The sequence below is a fragment of the Nerophis lumbriciformis genome, linkage group LG29 (genome assembly GCF_033978685.3).
Source record: "Nerophis lumbriciformis linkage group LG29, RoL_Nlum_v2.1, whole genome shotgun sequence".
Taxonomy (NCBI): Eukaryota; Metazoa; Chordata; class Actinopteri; order Syngnathiformes; family Syngnathidae; genus Nerophis; species Nerophis lumbriciformis.
The window spans coordinates 24,801,694-24,816,079 of NC_084576.2; the positions used below are offsets into that span (position 1 = coordinate 24,801,694).

At 42.7% G+C, this 14,386-nt stretch overlaps 1 protein-coding gene across 2 annotated transcripts; it reads left to right on the forward strand.

Annotated features, from left to right (window-relative positions):
• Positions 1 to 2,064: 2,064 nt before the first annotated feature.
• cdhr5b (cadherin-related family member 5b) lies at positions 2,065 to 12,501 on the forward strand. Of its 2 annotated transcripts, none has more exons than XM_061924658.1 (15): positions 2,065 to 2,149; positions 4,507 to 4,676; positions 4,744 to 4,800; positions 5,519 to 5,608; positions 5,674 to 5,766; positions 5,864 to 5,965; positions 6,073 to 6,258; positions 6,419 to 6,509; positions 6,588 to 6,685; positions 6,789 to 6,992; positions 7,128 to 7,238; positions 7,312 to 7,378; positions 9,663 to 9,947; positions 10,357 to 10,532; positions 11,594 to 12,501. In XM_061924658.1, exons 1-15 carry the CDS (start codon positions 2,068 to 2,070, stop codon positions 12,107 to 12,109), a joined length of 2,328 nt encoding a protein of 775 aa, XP_061780642.1. In that variant the 5' UTR covers positions 2,065 to 2,067; the 3' UTR covers positions 12,110 to 12,501. The 2 variants fall into 2 exon arrangements, with proteins under 2 accessions (XP_061780642.1, XP_061780643.1); XM_061924659.1 differs by having other exon boundaries at positions 9,663 to 9,803.
• The last annotated feature ends 1,885 nt before the right edge of the window (positions 12,502 to 14,386 follow it).

Consider the following 14,386-nt stretch of genomic DNA (forward strand, 5'->3'; position numbering starts at 1 on the left):
TGCTAACAGTACTATGCTAACAATACCATTCTTACTGTTAGCATTAGTGAAATAGCAACATATATTACACTGATGTATATACCTGCTAGATTAGCTAAAAAAAAAAAAAGCATGCTAATGTTAGCATGCTAACAGGTAAGTAACAAAATATTTGACACTAAGATGTATACCTGCAAAATTAACAAACAAAAAAAAGCTAAGATGCTAACAGTACTATGCTAACAATACCATTCTTACTGTTAGCATTAGTGAAATAGCAACATATATTACACTGATGTATATACCTGCTAGATTAGCTAATAAAAAATAGCATGCTAACAGGTAAGTAACAAAATATTTGACACTGAGATGTATACCTGCAAAATTAACAACAACAAAAAAAAGCTAAGATGCTAACAGTACTATGCTAACAATACCATTCTTACTGTTAGCATTAGTGAAATAGCAACATATATTACACTGATGTATATACCTGCTAGATTAGCTAAAAAAAAAATAGCATGCTAACAGGTACGTAACAAAATATTTGACACTGAGATGTATACCTGCAAAATTAACAAAAAAAAAAAAAAGCTAAGATGCTAACAGTACTATGCTAACAATACCATTCTTACTGTTAGCATTAGTGAAATAGAAACATATATTACACTGATGTATATACCTGCTAGATTAGCTAATAAAAAATAGCATGCTAACAGGTAAGTAACAAAATATTTGACACTGAGATGTATACCTGCAAAATTAACAACAACAAAAAGCTAAGATGCTAACAGTACTATGCTAACAATACCATTCTTACTGTTAGCATTAGTGAAATAGCAACATATATTACACTGATGTATATACCTGCTAGATTAGCTAAAAAAAAAATAGCATGCTAACAGGCACGTAACAAAATATTTGACACTGAGATGTATACCTGCAAAATTAACAAACAAAAAAAAAAGCTAAGATGCTAACAGTACTATGCTAACAATACCATTCTTACTGTTAGCATTAGTGAAATAGCAACATATATTACACTGATGTATATACCTGCTAGATTAGCTAATAAAAAATAGCATGCTAATGTTAGCATGCTAATGTTAGCATGCTAACAGGTACATAACAAAATATTTGACAGAGATGTATACCTGCAAAATTAACAACAAAAAAGCTAAGATGCTAACAGTACTATGCTAACAATACCATTCTTACTGTTAGCATTAGAGAAATAGCAACATATATTACACTGATGTATATACCTGCTAAATTAGCTAAAAAAAAAATAGCATGCTAATGTTAGCATGCTAAAATGCTAACTGTAACATGTGTAGTACCAAGTACCAAGTTCCTGGAACTTTAAATACACGGTCTCTGCAAAAGAGCGCACATAAATCAATTACTCGATGACTAAAATAATCGATAGCTGCAGCTCTACTTGGGCGGGGCAATGGAACGATATCAGTATATATCGCGATACACACGTAATCGATATCAATAAAACCGGAAGCTGCGAAGCAAGGTGACATTTGAAATAACATGTTTACGTTGTTCAAACCCCGGCCGAGTCATACTAAAGACTATAAAAATGGGACCCCGTTACCTCCCTGCTTGGCACTCAGCATCAAGGGTTGGAATTGGGGGTTAAATCACCAAAAATTATTCCCGGGCGTGGCCACTGCTGCTGCTCACTGCTCTCCTCAAATCCCAGTGGGTGATCAAGGGTGATGGGTCAAATGCAGAGAATAATTTCGCCACACCTAGTGTGTGTGTGACTATCATTGCTACTTTAACTTTTGAACTTTAACTTAATATATTTTTCTCCTGGTTCTTCCTGGTCATAAGTCATAGAAAACATCAATAATTACCGATATCGGTCGATATAAAACAGTGGTATCGTGATACAGTACATCCGTAAAGTCCATTTTAGCGCCGGCATTAAAGCGTTTTGAGGCTTATATGGCTTCGGGGCAAACATGTGCACGTCACGCGTTTTATTGCGGGGAAAAGTCCAGAGCGCTCGTAAAGCAGATAAGCCGAGGACACATCCAGAGACACGGACCAGACCCGACAACTTGAGGAGTCATGTACGTGGTTGCTGCGAGGACATTCTTGGTATCGCTGCTTCTCGGCGGTCTGCTTGTAAGGACCACTCAGGCCCAGAACAGTGAGTACTCGTCGATTTCTTCGGACTAGTGACAGAATGTCTCTGCGGACCCAAGCCTTTGAGGAAGGTTCTGGCGTCCTCGTCCTTAGGATTTTGTACGGACCGTAGTGGTTCCTGTTATCTCAGAAGGTCTTGGACCACACTCGTCGAGTAGCTCCGAGTCTTCCTATATTCATGTCCTCCTGTGGTTGAAAGGTTCCCGTCCGCCATCCGGCTGACAAAGTGACGTAGGACAGACTTTGGACTTGGCTGATAATAAACTTGTTTGAGAAGAACGAAAGCCATTAAAGTAATGAAAACATCAAAGTCAAACATCTTTGACTTAGGGTCAATCCTTTCGTCGTAACCCTTCCCCTTAGACCTTAGAATCTAGTGCCCTGAAAATAACATCCCTAGGAATTCGGACGTCTTTGGTTTCTGCCATCGTTTTTAGCAGGCACAGTGTGGGAAATCTCGATATTTAGGGAGGTACCCGAGCTCCCTTGGTTTCTAGGGATGTGCGGACCTAACACTCGGTCCTTCTCCCGGAGGAATCGGACACCACTTGATTGACGTGAAAGCGGAGGTTGAGGGCTAAGAGAAGGGGAAAGGTGAGAATTCGGATTGAGCCTTGAACTTGAAGGTGTCATCGTGTACAAAACCCCAAAGCCAGTGAAGTTGGCACGTTGTGTAAATGGTAAATAAAAACAGAATACGATGATTTGCAAATCCTTTTCAACTTATATTCAATTGAATAGACTGCAAAGACAAGATATTTCATGTTCACACTGAGAAACTTAATTTTTTTGGCAAATAATCATTGACTTATAATTTAATGGCAGCAAAACATTGCAAAAAAGTTGGCACAGGGGCATTTTTACCACTGTGTTACATGGCCTTTCCTTTTAACAACACTCAGTAAATGTTTAGGAACTGAGGAGACATTTTTTAAGCTTCTCAGGTGGAATTCTTTCCCATTCTTGCTTGATGTACAGCTTAAGTTGTTCAACAGTCCGGGGGTCTCCTTTGTGGTATTTTAAGCTTCATAATGTGCCACACATTTTCAATGGGAGACAGGCAGGCCAGTCTAGTACCCGCACTCTTTTACTATGAAGCCACGCTGTTGTAACATGTGGCTTGGCATTGTCTTGCAGAAATAAGCAGGGGCGTCCATGATAACGTTGCTTGGATGGCAACATATGTTGCTCCAAAACCTGTATGTACCTTTCAGCGTTAATGGTGCCTTCACAGATGTGTAAGTTACCCATGCCTTGGGCACAAAAACACCCCCATACCATCACAGATGCTGGCTTTCCAACTTTGCGCCTAGAACAGTCCGGATGGTTCTTTTCCTCTTTCTCGTCCACAATTTCCAAAAACAATTTGAAATGTGGACTCGTCAGACCACAGAATGCATCAGTCCATCTTAGATGAGCTCAGGGCCCAGCGAAGCCGGCGGCGGTTCTGGGTGTTGTTGATAAATGGCTTTGGCTTTGCTTTGTAGAGTTGTAACTTGCACTTACAGATGTAGCGACCAACTGTAGTTACTGACAGTGGTTTTCTGAGCTCATGTGGTGATATTCTTTAAACACTGATGTCGGACATTCAATGGTGGTTTTCGGCCTTGCCGTGATTTCTCCAGATTCTCTGACCTTTTGATGATATTACGGACCGTAGATGGTGAAATCCCTAAATTCCTTGCAATAGCTGGTTGAGAAATGTTGTTCTTAAACTGTTGGACAATTTGCTCACGCATTTGTTGACAAAGTGGTGACCCTCGCCCCGTCCTTGTTTGTGAATGACTAAGCATTTCACGGAATCTACTTTTATACCCAATCATGGCAGTCACCTGATCCCAATTATCCTGTTCCCCTGTGGGATGTTCCAAATAAGTGTTTGATGAGCATTCCTCAACTTTATCAGTCGTTTTTTAATATATGCAACAAAAAAACAAAGTTTACCAGTTCGAACGTTAAATATCTTGTCTTTGCAGTCTATTCAATTGAATATAAGTTGAAAAGGATTTGCAAATCCTTGTATTCTGTTTTTATTTACCATTTACACAACGTGCCAACTTCACTGGTTTTGGGTTTTGTAGTGAACATTGAGCTTGGACACCGTAAATCAGTCAAGATGGCACCAATTGTGCAATCTGTCACAAATGACAGATTGCTTCCTTTGTAGGCTGCATTTGAAGACCTAATCCTAAAACTGCTCGCATGTAGACACCTCAATGTAAGGGGAAGGGCGGACTTGGCGTGACTTCATCAGCCGTCTTCATCACTTAAACCGGGCCCACTGAAGGGTGCGGAATAGAGGACAGACGCAGACCTAGAAAACCATGCTGATACAAGTGTTTCATCCGGGTCTTCTACCAGTCTGTGATGCTCGTGAAACGGTGACCATCAAAGAGAACAACCTTGTGGGAGACCTTGTGGAGACGATCAGAGTCAACGAAGCCGTAACCCTCTCGTTGGAAACTTCCTCTGACAACTCCTTCACTCTGAATGGCAACCAGCTGTTGGCTGCCAAAGTTCTGGACTATGAGGTAAGCCAAGACCAGGGCGGGCTGCCACAGGCCCAGACTCAAGTTAACACTTTGGGTTTGTTTGCAGACTTCCAAAAGTCATGTGGTCAAGTTGGTGTGCTTGCAAGGAGGCACGGGCCTGCAGGTAAGCCACTTCCAGCATTGACCAAGCCAACAAACGTACGCAGGAGGAATACCTGAAATGTTTGTGTCGTTGTCTTGATGGACCACAATGCCATGCAACATAATCAAAGTCAAATGCCAAAGCGACTTTTCAGGAGCGTTGTGAGGAGGCCTCTCAGTTTGTGGTGGTCTTTGAAGTTGTTCGTTAGAATCTGAAAAAGGCTCAGTGGAGTTCTGTCATCCATGTTTTGATGACCTTTTCATGCTTCTTTAAGAGAAGCTGAAACTATCAAAGGTCCCTGTCGAGATTCTCGTTGAGGGTCCACAGGAGCTGAAAGATGTTCTTACTTGACAGTTTTTGAATGCAAAATGAGGGTTTTGTAACCGAGGCCAGACAGTGTGGCTGGACCTGGTGTACGTTGGTAAGCCTCACTCCCTGACAACTTCAAAAAGCAATGCTGGCTATCGAGATGATAGCTTAGGCTCGGGCTCGTTTCTCATGCCAGTGAGCAAGGTTCAAGTCCCAGGCGGAGCAGAACGCTAAAAGCCAGGGACCGAACCAAGTGGGTAAGAGCTTGATACAACAAAGTTGTAGGGATAAGGTCCAAAGGTTCCTCAGTAGATTAGTAGAGGTCCTGGGTTTTCGAGGATGCTTTTAGGTTTTGTTCTTACTCTTTAAGATGAGTTTCGGGGGTATCAATGAAATTATGAAGTAACACAAGTGGTATGCCTTTTTACAGCTTGCCATCGTCATAGTTATAATCGTGGTTAATGTGAACGACAACCCGCCAATATTTGGAGCAAACCCTTACCTGATCAATGTCAACGAGGTAAGCCTCTGATCACTAAACATCATTCATGTTTTGTTGAATTTGAAGTTATGTTTCTTTCTCAGCTCATTCCTCTAAACACGCCTCTTGATGAACACTTTCCCGCCACTGACAAAGATGAGAACACGGAGCTCTACTACACGCTCGTGTCAGAAACCGTACGTTGTTCTTTTTGATCACACTCCTACCTCAGTTACTAAGAGCTTAAGAGTGTTAAACTTTGGATTTTAGTCACCCTCTTTGATGTTTCTGTAGAATTACTTTAAACTGGAGTCACCCACCAACCCACAACTCGTCATTCAGAATGTTCTGGACTATGACAAAGTCCAACGTGTCGAGATGGTCTTGTATGCCCAGGTGAGGAAGTCTCACTGCTTTTTTTTCCTGCTTCCTGCTGTCAAAGTTTGTTCAATGAGCTGAGACGACGTTGTCTAAGACCACAAATCCCGTTCTTGTTTTGCCAGGACACACCCTTGGCAGAATCTGGTGGCAAGGACTCTTTCACCGCCACCACCACCATCCAAGTCACCGTCATCGATGTGGATAACAGGCCGCCTTGGTTCTGGCCTTGCACTGTACACATAATAGCTGGAGCCAGCATCTGCCAGAGTGCCGGCTACACCAGTCGAGTAGTCTTAAACGAAATGGAGGTGAGTTGCTCTCAGAAAACCACCCAACCACAAAGTACCAAAGAACGAGCATTAAGTTTCATATCGGAATTAGATCTTAGATCCGAGGGTCTCAACTAAGGTTGATGTCTGATTTGGTTTCCTGTCCTATGATTGTCTCCTGTGTTAACCCTCACACCAGGCTGAACCGTTAACTTTGAAGCCGGGTCCACTTCACGCCATTGATGGTGACACTGGGATCAATGAAGCCATAAGATACTCATTCCTGAGCGGTAAGACGATTCAATTCTTGTTAGTACTTTTCAAACCAATGACTGGGGGGGGGGGGGGGGGGGGTCTCTGGATCACAGGAAACGAAGATGGCCTGTTTGAGATCAACCCAATCACTGGCAACATCAGCATGTCAAGGGCGGCTGACGTGGTGGAGCCAATCTCTCTCACAGTTGTGGTGACGAATGAACTCTCACAAGCTTTTTTAAAACACAAGCTGGCTTTTGGGTTTGTGACAGAGTCAAGCATTCAGCTCTATCGTTTTTTTGTTTCTCTACCAGGCCGCTCAGACACCAAGCAGCTCTCAATTTTCAACCACCAGCCTCACCATCAGCGTCCAGATAAAGAGCCTCCACCAACCACAGTTTCAGAGGGTTGAGTACGAGGGTGTGGTGTCTTCAGTTGGCGCCATGGCAACAGACCCGGCAAACATGGACGAGCCACTGCGGCTCATTGCCTTGGACGAGGACTATGCGGCTCTGGGGGTAAAACAAGGACTTTACACATTTCCTACTACCTCAGTTTTTGTCTGTGCAGATCCATCCAAGTCATATATTTCCCAAAAGGATGAACTGATAAACTCACGTGTATCTCTGATCCTTCCATTCTTGCCACCCTAGGGTGTTAACCCCAACGTGGTCTATCACGTTAAAGGAAGTGACGACTTCTCCATTATCAATGGCTACTTATTTATGACCAAGAACCTACCAGTGGCCCAATTAGCGCTACAGGTGATTTTTTTTTAACTTTCAAATGAATTACAATAACAGGTGCATATCTTAAAAAAAAAAACTCACCCTGCAGGTGGAGGCGGTGGACACTTCTAATGATGACAAGGCAACAGCACAGCTCTCAGTGGAGGTGAAATCAGGTAAGAAAAAAGCTCTAACGGGAGGTCAACCATCCACTATTGTCAGGTTGTGGTTAGAGGCATCAAGCAAGCAGTCCACCGACCATGCCTTCAATATCTTAGTCATCTAAATCAACGGGAACACTGATTCCTCAAAGTATACAAAAGAACTGCAACTGGTAGAGTGCTACATAGTCCTGTGGTTGGTTATTCAGAAATACATGTTTTTCAATTCAGTCTTAGGACAGCTCTTGGAACAAGAACTTTAAAAAGCAATTTAGTCCAAATCTACATTACAACTCTGTTGGTAGGTGTCTGTGGCTGTTCATCAAGGTCATTGTAGTCTCAGGGCATGCAATCGATCGCAACTGGACTGTTTGGTTTGTCTTAGAAGACGATTCGCCTCTCATCCGAGTAGACCTCATCAGTTCATGTTTATAGATTTAGATTGGTCAGATCTAGTCTAAGGCTTAGATTGGTCACATCTAGTCTTAGATTTGTCAAATCTAGTCTGAGACTGAGATTGCTCACATCTAGTCTTAGATTTAGATTAGTCAGATCTAGTCTAAGGCTTAGATTGGTCACATCTAGTATTAGACTTAGATTGTTCACAGCTAGTCTTAGACTAAGATTGGTCACATCTAGTCTTAGACTTAGATTGGTCACATTTAGTCTTAGATTTGTCAGATTTAGCCTTAGACTTAGATTGGTCACATCTCGTCTTGGACTTAGATTGGTCATATCTAGGCATAGACTTATAGATTGGTCACATCTAGTGTTAAATTTACATTACTCAGATCTAGCCTAAGGCTTAGATTGGTCAGATCTAGTCTTATACATATATTGGTCACATCTAGTCTTAGACTTAGATTGGTCACATCTAGTGTTAGATTTAGATTGGTCAGATCTAGTCTAAGGCTTAGATTGGTCACATCTAGTCTTATACATAGATTGGTGACATTTAGTATTTGATTGGTCAAATCTAGTCTGAGACTGAGTTTGCTCACAACTAGTCTTAGATTTAGATTGGTCAGATCTAGTCTAAGACTTAGATTGGTCACATCTAGTCTTAGAGTGGTCAAATCTAGTCTGACACTAAGATTGCTCATATCTAGTCTTAGATTTGGATTGGTCACATCTAGTCTTAGAGTTAGATTAGTCACATTTAGCCTTAGACTTCGATTGGTCACATCTAATCTTTGGATTGATCAAATCTTGTCTGAGACTGAGATTGGTCACATCTAGTCTTAGATTTAGATTGGTCAGATCTAGTCTAAGGCTTAGATTGGTCACATCTAGTCTTAGACTTAGATTGGTCACATCTAGTTTTAGGCTTAGATTGGTGACATCTAGTATTAGACTTAGATTGGTCACATCTAGTCTTAGACTTAGATTGGTCACATCTAGTTTTATATGTAGGTTGGTCACATCTCGTTTTGGATTGGTCAAATCTAGTCTGAGACTGAGATTGCTCACATCTAGTCTTATATTTAGATTGGTCACATCTAGTATTAGACTTAGATTGGTCACATCTAGTCTTAGACATAGATTGGTCACACCTAGTCTTAGACTTAGATTGGTCACACCTTGTCTTAGACTTGGATTGGTCACACCTTGTTTTAGACTTAGATTGGTCACATCTAGTCTGATGATACTTACTTGGATGAGAGTCAAAATGTCTTCTAAGACAAACCGAACAGTCCAATGGCGATCGATGTAATGCTGAGAATTTGTGTGTGGGTCTATTCTTCCCACTCTCCGATTTTCAGTTTTAAACGGGATGATGTTTTTCTTTGGTTTATGCTGATGGGGCCACAATCCAGTCGGACAAGGGGTGTCACCATTTTGTTCCCGAATCAAAATCATTCCAGCGGACTCCTGCATCCATTTACTTTATCACCTAATTCTAGGATCACAAGGGGAGTGTGGAGTCTACTCCAGCTGACTTTGGCTTTACCCAGAACTGAACATATTGGTAACAGGGGTTCCAGAGGAGTTATGATGACATAAAATCAGTTTGGACCACTTAAATCACAAGAAGGATCACTTTTTGTGTCCATGTCGAGGAATCGTTTCCAAAAATATATAAGAAGAAAATGATGAGAAGAAAATATTGTAAAAAGAAGACCAAACTCACCTGGCATTTGAGGAAAGTAGGGAAGTGGGAAGCTCATCAAGTTGACATACGCCATCTTTACAAAACAAGACAGCTTTACTTGTGGCAAAGACTTGGAGGATGGTGACACTCCCTGTGCTCAGAAGGTTGGCCAACAGCATTAAGCCTGAACATGTGCTCTCCTCTCAGGTCTCACCACCACTGCTTTGCCTTTGAGCACCACCGACATCATAACCACTGAAGAAGCGGTGTCCACCCCTAACCCAACTACTCCCACCGACGGCAGCATCTCGACTGCCAGCTCGACCAGCGAAGGCACCACGGACTCCAGTATGTCCACCGAGGGCACCAGTCTACCAACTAGTGTCAGCCCGACTAGCCAAAACTTCATGTCCACCACAGACTCTTTGGACACGGGTCCAACCACTAATCCCAGCTTGACCAGTGAAGGGAGCACGGCACACCCTCACACAGGTGGTCACATGTTTGTCTCACTCGAGAGGTGGTTCCCCACAAAGGGGCGGGTGTAACAGGAGCTAGGTGTACATTAGTAAACCTCATAGCCTGACTTAGCCGGAAGACCAGGAATGCGGAATGGGATAAAGGCACGAGACTGAACCAGCTGGGTACATTGGTGCCGTGCCCTTATTGTTATACAATTCATACCACACATAGTTTTCAAACTGTCTTCAAGAGCTGCCCAGACTTTGAAGTGACCAACCACAGGATGTTGCTAGGTAGATCTGTCTGAAACTAGAGCTAACTTTCCAATCTTGTCCACACTTTTTGCTCATGTAACACAGTCGTTTGGCAAGTTCAACTTCGTCTGGAATCATGGATGTCTTGTCCCAATCTGAAAAAAGGTCTGATATTGTTTCTCCAGAGGGAGTGAAGATCCCTTCAGGGGATTTTAGAACAGAAGACATGGCGGCACTCGGCGCCACGCTGGGAATTCTTCTCTTCGTCTGTCTGGTGGTCATCGGGATGCTTGTCTGCCGCCTTCAGAGGGGTAAATCCGACTGGAGGAAAATCCATGAAGCCAGTGTGTTCCGAAGCTCTGTGAGTACAATTATGCCTTGTTTCCAACAAACGGTACACATATTTTGGACATCTTCATTACAAAGGTAGTCAAATGGTATGGTTGGAGGACCTACTGTAACAGGGGCCAGCCAGTGTGGCTATGCCAGGTGTACCTTAGTAAACCTCACTCCCTGACAACTACAAGAGTAGTCAAGCCTGGCAGCCAGCTCTGGCTTTTAGCCCAGTGCTCAGCACATTGGCCTCTCACAGGAATGGCCAGGGTTTGCGTCGCTGTGCGAAATTGGATAAAGACACGGGGCTGGACCAGCTGGGTACATTGGTGCCGTGACCCGGATGAGAGTGAGGTGTAGGGGTTGGCTGTAACAGGGGCCAGGTGTACGTTAGTAAACCTCACTGCCTGACTTAACCGAACGGCCATGGTTCTCATCCCTCTGTGGAATGGGATAAAGGCACAGGGCTGAACCAGCTCGGTACATTGGTGCCGTGACCCGGATGAGAGTGAGGTGTAGAGGGGTGGCTGTAACAGGGGCCAGGTGTACAGTAGTAAACCTCAATGCCTGACTTAGCCGAGCAACCAGGGTTTGCGTCCCCCTGCGGAATGGGATAAAAGCACAGGGCTGAACCAGCTGGGCACATTGGTGCTGGGACCCGGATGAGAGTGAGGTGTAGAGGGGTGGCTGTATAAGGGGCCAGGTGTACAGTAGTAAACCTCACTGCCTGACCTAGTCAGAAGACCAGGGTTTGTGTCCCCCTGCGGAATGGGATAAAGGCACGAGGCTGAACCAGCTGGGCACATTGGTGCTGGGACCCGGATGAGAGTGAGGTGTAGAGGGGTGGCTGTAACAGGGGCCAGGTGTACATTATTAAACCTCACTCCCTGACAACTTCAAGAGTAGTGCTGGCTAAAAGCACGAGCTGGCAGCCCGGTGGTAAGCACACTCGCCGCTTACACAAACAACCAGGGTTTGCGTCCCCGTCAGGAATGGCATAAAGGAACAGATTACTGTACTGTTAGGTAGAAACTTGGCTAAAATGTATTAGTTGTGCGCTGATTTTGACCTTTCTTGCTGTTTCCACAGCTGGGCCAAGGCTCAGGAGGCCAGAAGGAGGGCATCCAGTACACCAACGAGGCTTTCGAGCACGATGAAGATGGAGGCAGCGTAGGCTCTGGGGGTCCAGACGTCATAGTGGGAGAGGAGCTTCAAGGAGGAAGTGCCGGTTTTGCCCTCAAGTCTTCCGCAGCACTGAGCAGCCTCCTGGATGATGACCTCAGCCTGACAGGCTCCGACAAGGCCGACAGCGAAAAGGAGGTGAAGCCCATCCTGACCAAGGAGCGGCGCATGGAGGAGGGCTACAAGGCGGTCTGGTTCAAGGAAGATATCGACCCCCACGCTAAGGAGGAGGTGGTCATCATCCCGGACAGCAGGGAGGACGACAGGGAGGACGACAGCGAGGATGACGACGACGACCGCACCCCAAGTAAAAGGTCCAAAGTGGGCTTCTCCGAGGCCGACCTGGACAGTGGACTCGGGGTGAAAATGGAAGACCCGGCGGAAGACTCGGAGGGTGACGAAGTCCTGGACGATGATTTGTGAGCGCAAGGAGGGCGAAGCAGGAAACGCCTACAATAAAAGCTGATGACTTGTCAGCGGAGTCCTTATCGAACACGAATCAAAAAGTCTCTGTTATTAAATAGCCTCTCCTGATAGGACGCCATTATAGGCATCCAGCTGATGTGTTGAAGTCCAATCGAACCAGCAAAGTCTGCTGTCAGGGAAACATGAGGTGAGGCACTTATGCGCTTTTTTTTTTTTGCCTTGAATTGTACTCTATTAAAAAGTGTTTTTTACAACATGTTACTGTAAAAGAAAAAAAAAGTACAGAGGTTTAAAAGCAGTAAAAGTTGTGTAAATAGGAATGTTAATGATTGACATTGACCGTATTGCTGGTGATTACATATCTGGAATACATGAGAATATAAACATTGTGTTCGTTTTTGTTTTTTTTACTGAATTGTACTTGTACTGTGAAGACACCAAAGACTGCTGTTTTGGAATTTTTCATGGTCAACAATGAATTTGTCCAGAGAAAAACTAAAGTTTTTTAAATAGTTATTTGAGTACTCAAATAACATCAGATTACAAAGGAGGAAGGGTTTTTTGCTGCTACAGAAAGGAGGAAAAAGAGAGAGAGAGAGAAAGAGAAAACTTCAAATCTTAAATGCTTTGAAAAAGGAGAGAGGAGGGGGGCGAGGGGAATGTTTTGGTAAACATTGGGTAAAGTTGTTAACATCAATCATAAGAGGAACCCATTTGGAGAGTGAGAAATACAGCAATTTAGTGATCAACCAACATCTCACCACTCTTTGTCCTTGGAGAGAGAGGGGGCTCTGGAAACATAGGCCATAAAAGTCTCTCATCTTAGGAAAACAGACCAATGTCGTGAAGACAAAGCCACACCCACAAACCCTGAGACTCAAATTGGGGTTTTAGACAAGCGATTACTGAAATATTCATTTTGCCGTTACACCGCCACGCATGGACCGTCAAGTTAGCCTGTTCCTTACGCCACACCTGTGTCAAGTTTTCCCCTCGTTTCTTTGAAAATGTTCAAATGATATTGCCATTCCTTTGAGCGGTAAACATATTTGTTTTTGCCGTTACGGTTTTGAATCATTTTAAAAACCGTTTGTCCTGGTATTTGGTAAATACAAAAGGCCAGTGCCAGAGGACATCAGGATCCGCTAAAAGCAGGTCAGATAACTAAATAGACATTTAAAAACTAATAATAGAACTTTAAAATCGACCGGGAGCCAATGCAGACTTTAAAACTAGTGTAATGTGCGCCCGCTCTCTGGTCTGGTTTCGTGATAATTGTAGACTTCTGATGTTCTGTTTGGTTTTTGGGAAGGCCAGAGAGTGTTACCAATAGTCTAAAGGACAGGAAATAAAAACTTGCATTATCACCTTCGTGTTGGCCTGAGATGATAAAAAACTATTTTTTGTTAGCATATTTCCTAGATGGCGCCATGATAAACGTTAAAAAATGAGCTCAAAAGCTACCATAAAATATTAGCATGCTAAGATAAGAGACATTAGTATACTTCCAAGATGGCGCCATGGTTTTTAGGTTTAAGCATTAAAAAATAGCTAAAAACCTACCATAAAATGTTATCATATTTCCAAGATGGCGCCATGATTTTTAGGTTAAAACATTTAAAAAACAGCTAAAAAACTAGCATAAAATGTTAGCATATTTCCGAGATGGCGCCATGATTTTTAAGTTTAAACAGAAAAAATTAGCTAAAAAGGTACCATAAAAGGTTAGCATGCTAGGATAAGAGACATTAGCATACTTCCAAGATGGCACCATGGTTTTTAGGTTTAAACATAAAAAATGTGCTAAAAAGTTAGCATAAAATGTTAACATATTTACGAGATGGCACCATGATTTATAGGTTTAAACATTAAAAATTAGTTAAAAACCTACCATAAAATGTTAGCATATTTCCAAAATGGCGCCATGATTTTTTAGGTTCAAACATTAAAAAAAATTGCTAAAAAAACTAGCATAAATTGTTAGCATATTCCCGAGATGGCGTCATGATTTTGAAGTTTAAACAGAAAAAATTAGCTAAAAACCTACCATAAAATGTTAGCATATTTCCAAGATGGCGCCATGATTTTTAAGTTTGAACAGAAAAAATGTGCTAAAAAGTTAGCATAAAATGTTAACATATTTACGAGATGGCACCATGATTTATAGGTTTAAACATAAAAAATTAGTTAAAAACTTACCATAAAATGTTAGCATATTTCCAAAATGGCGCCATGATTTTTTAGGTTCAAACATAAAAAAAAATTGCTAAAAAA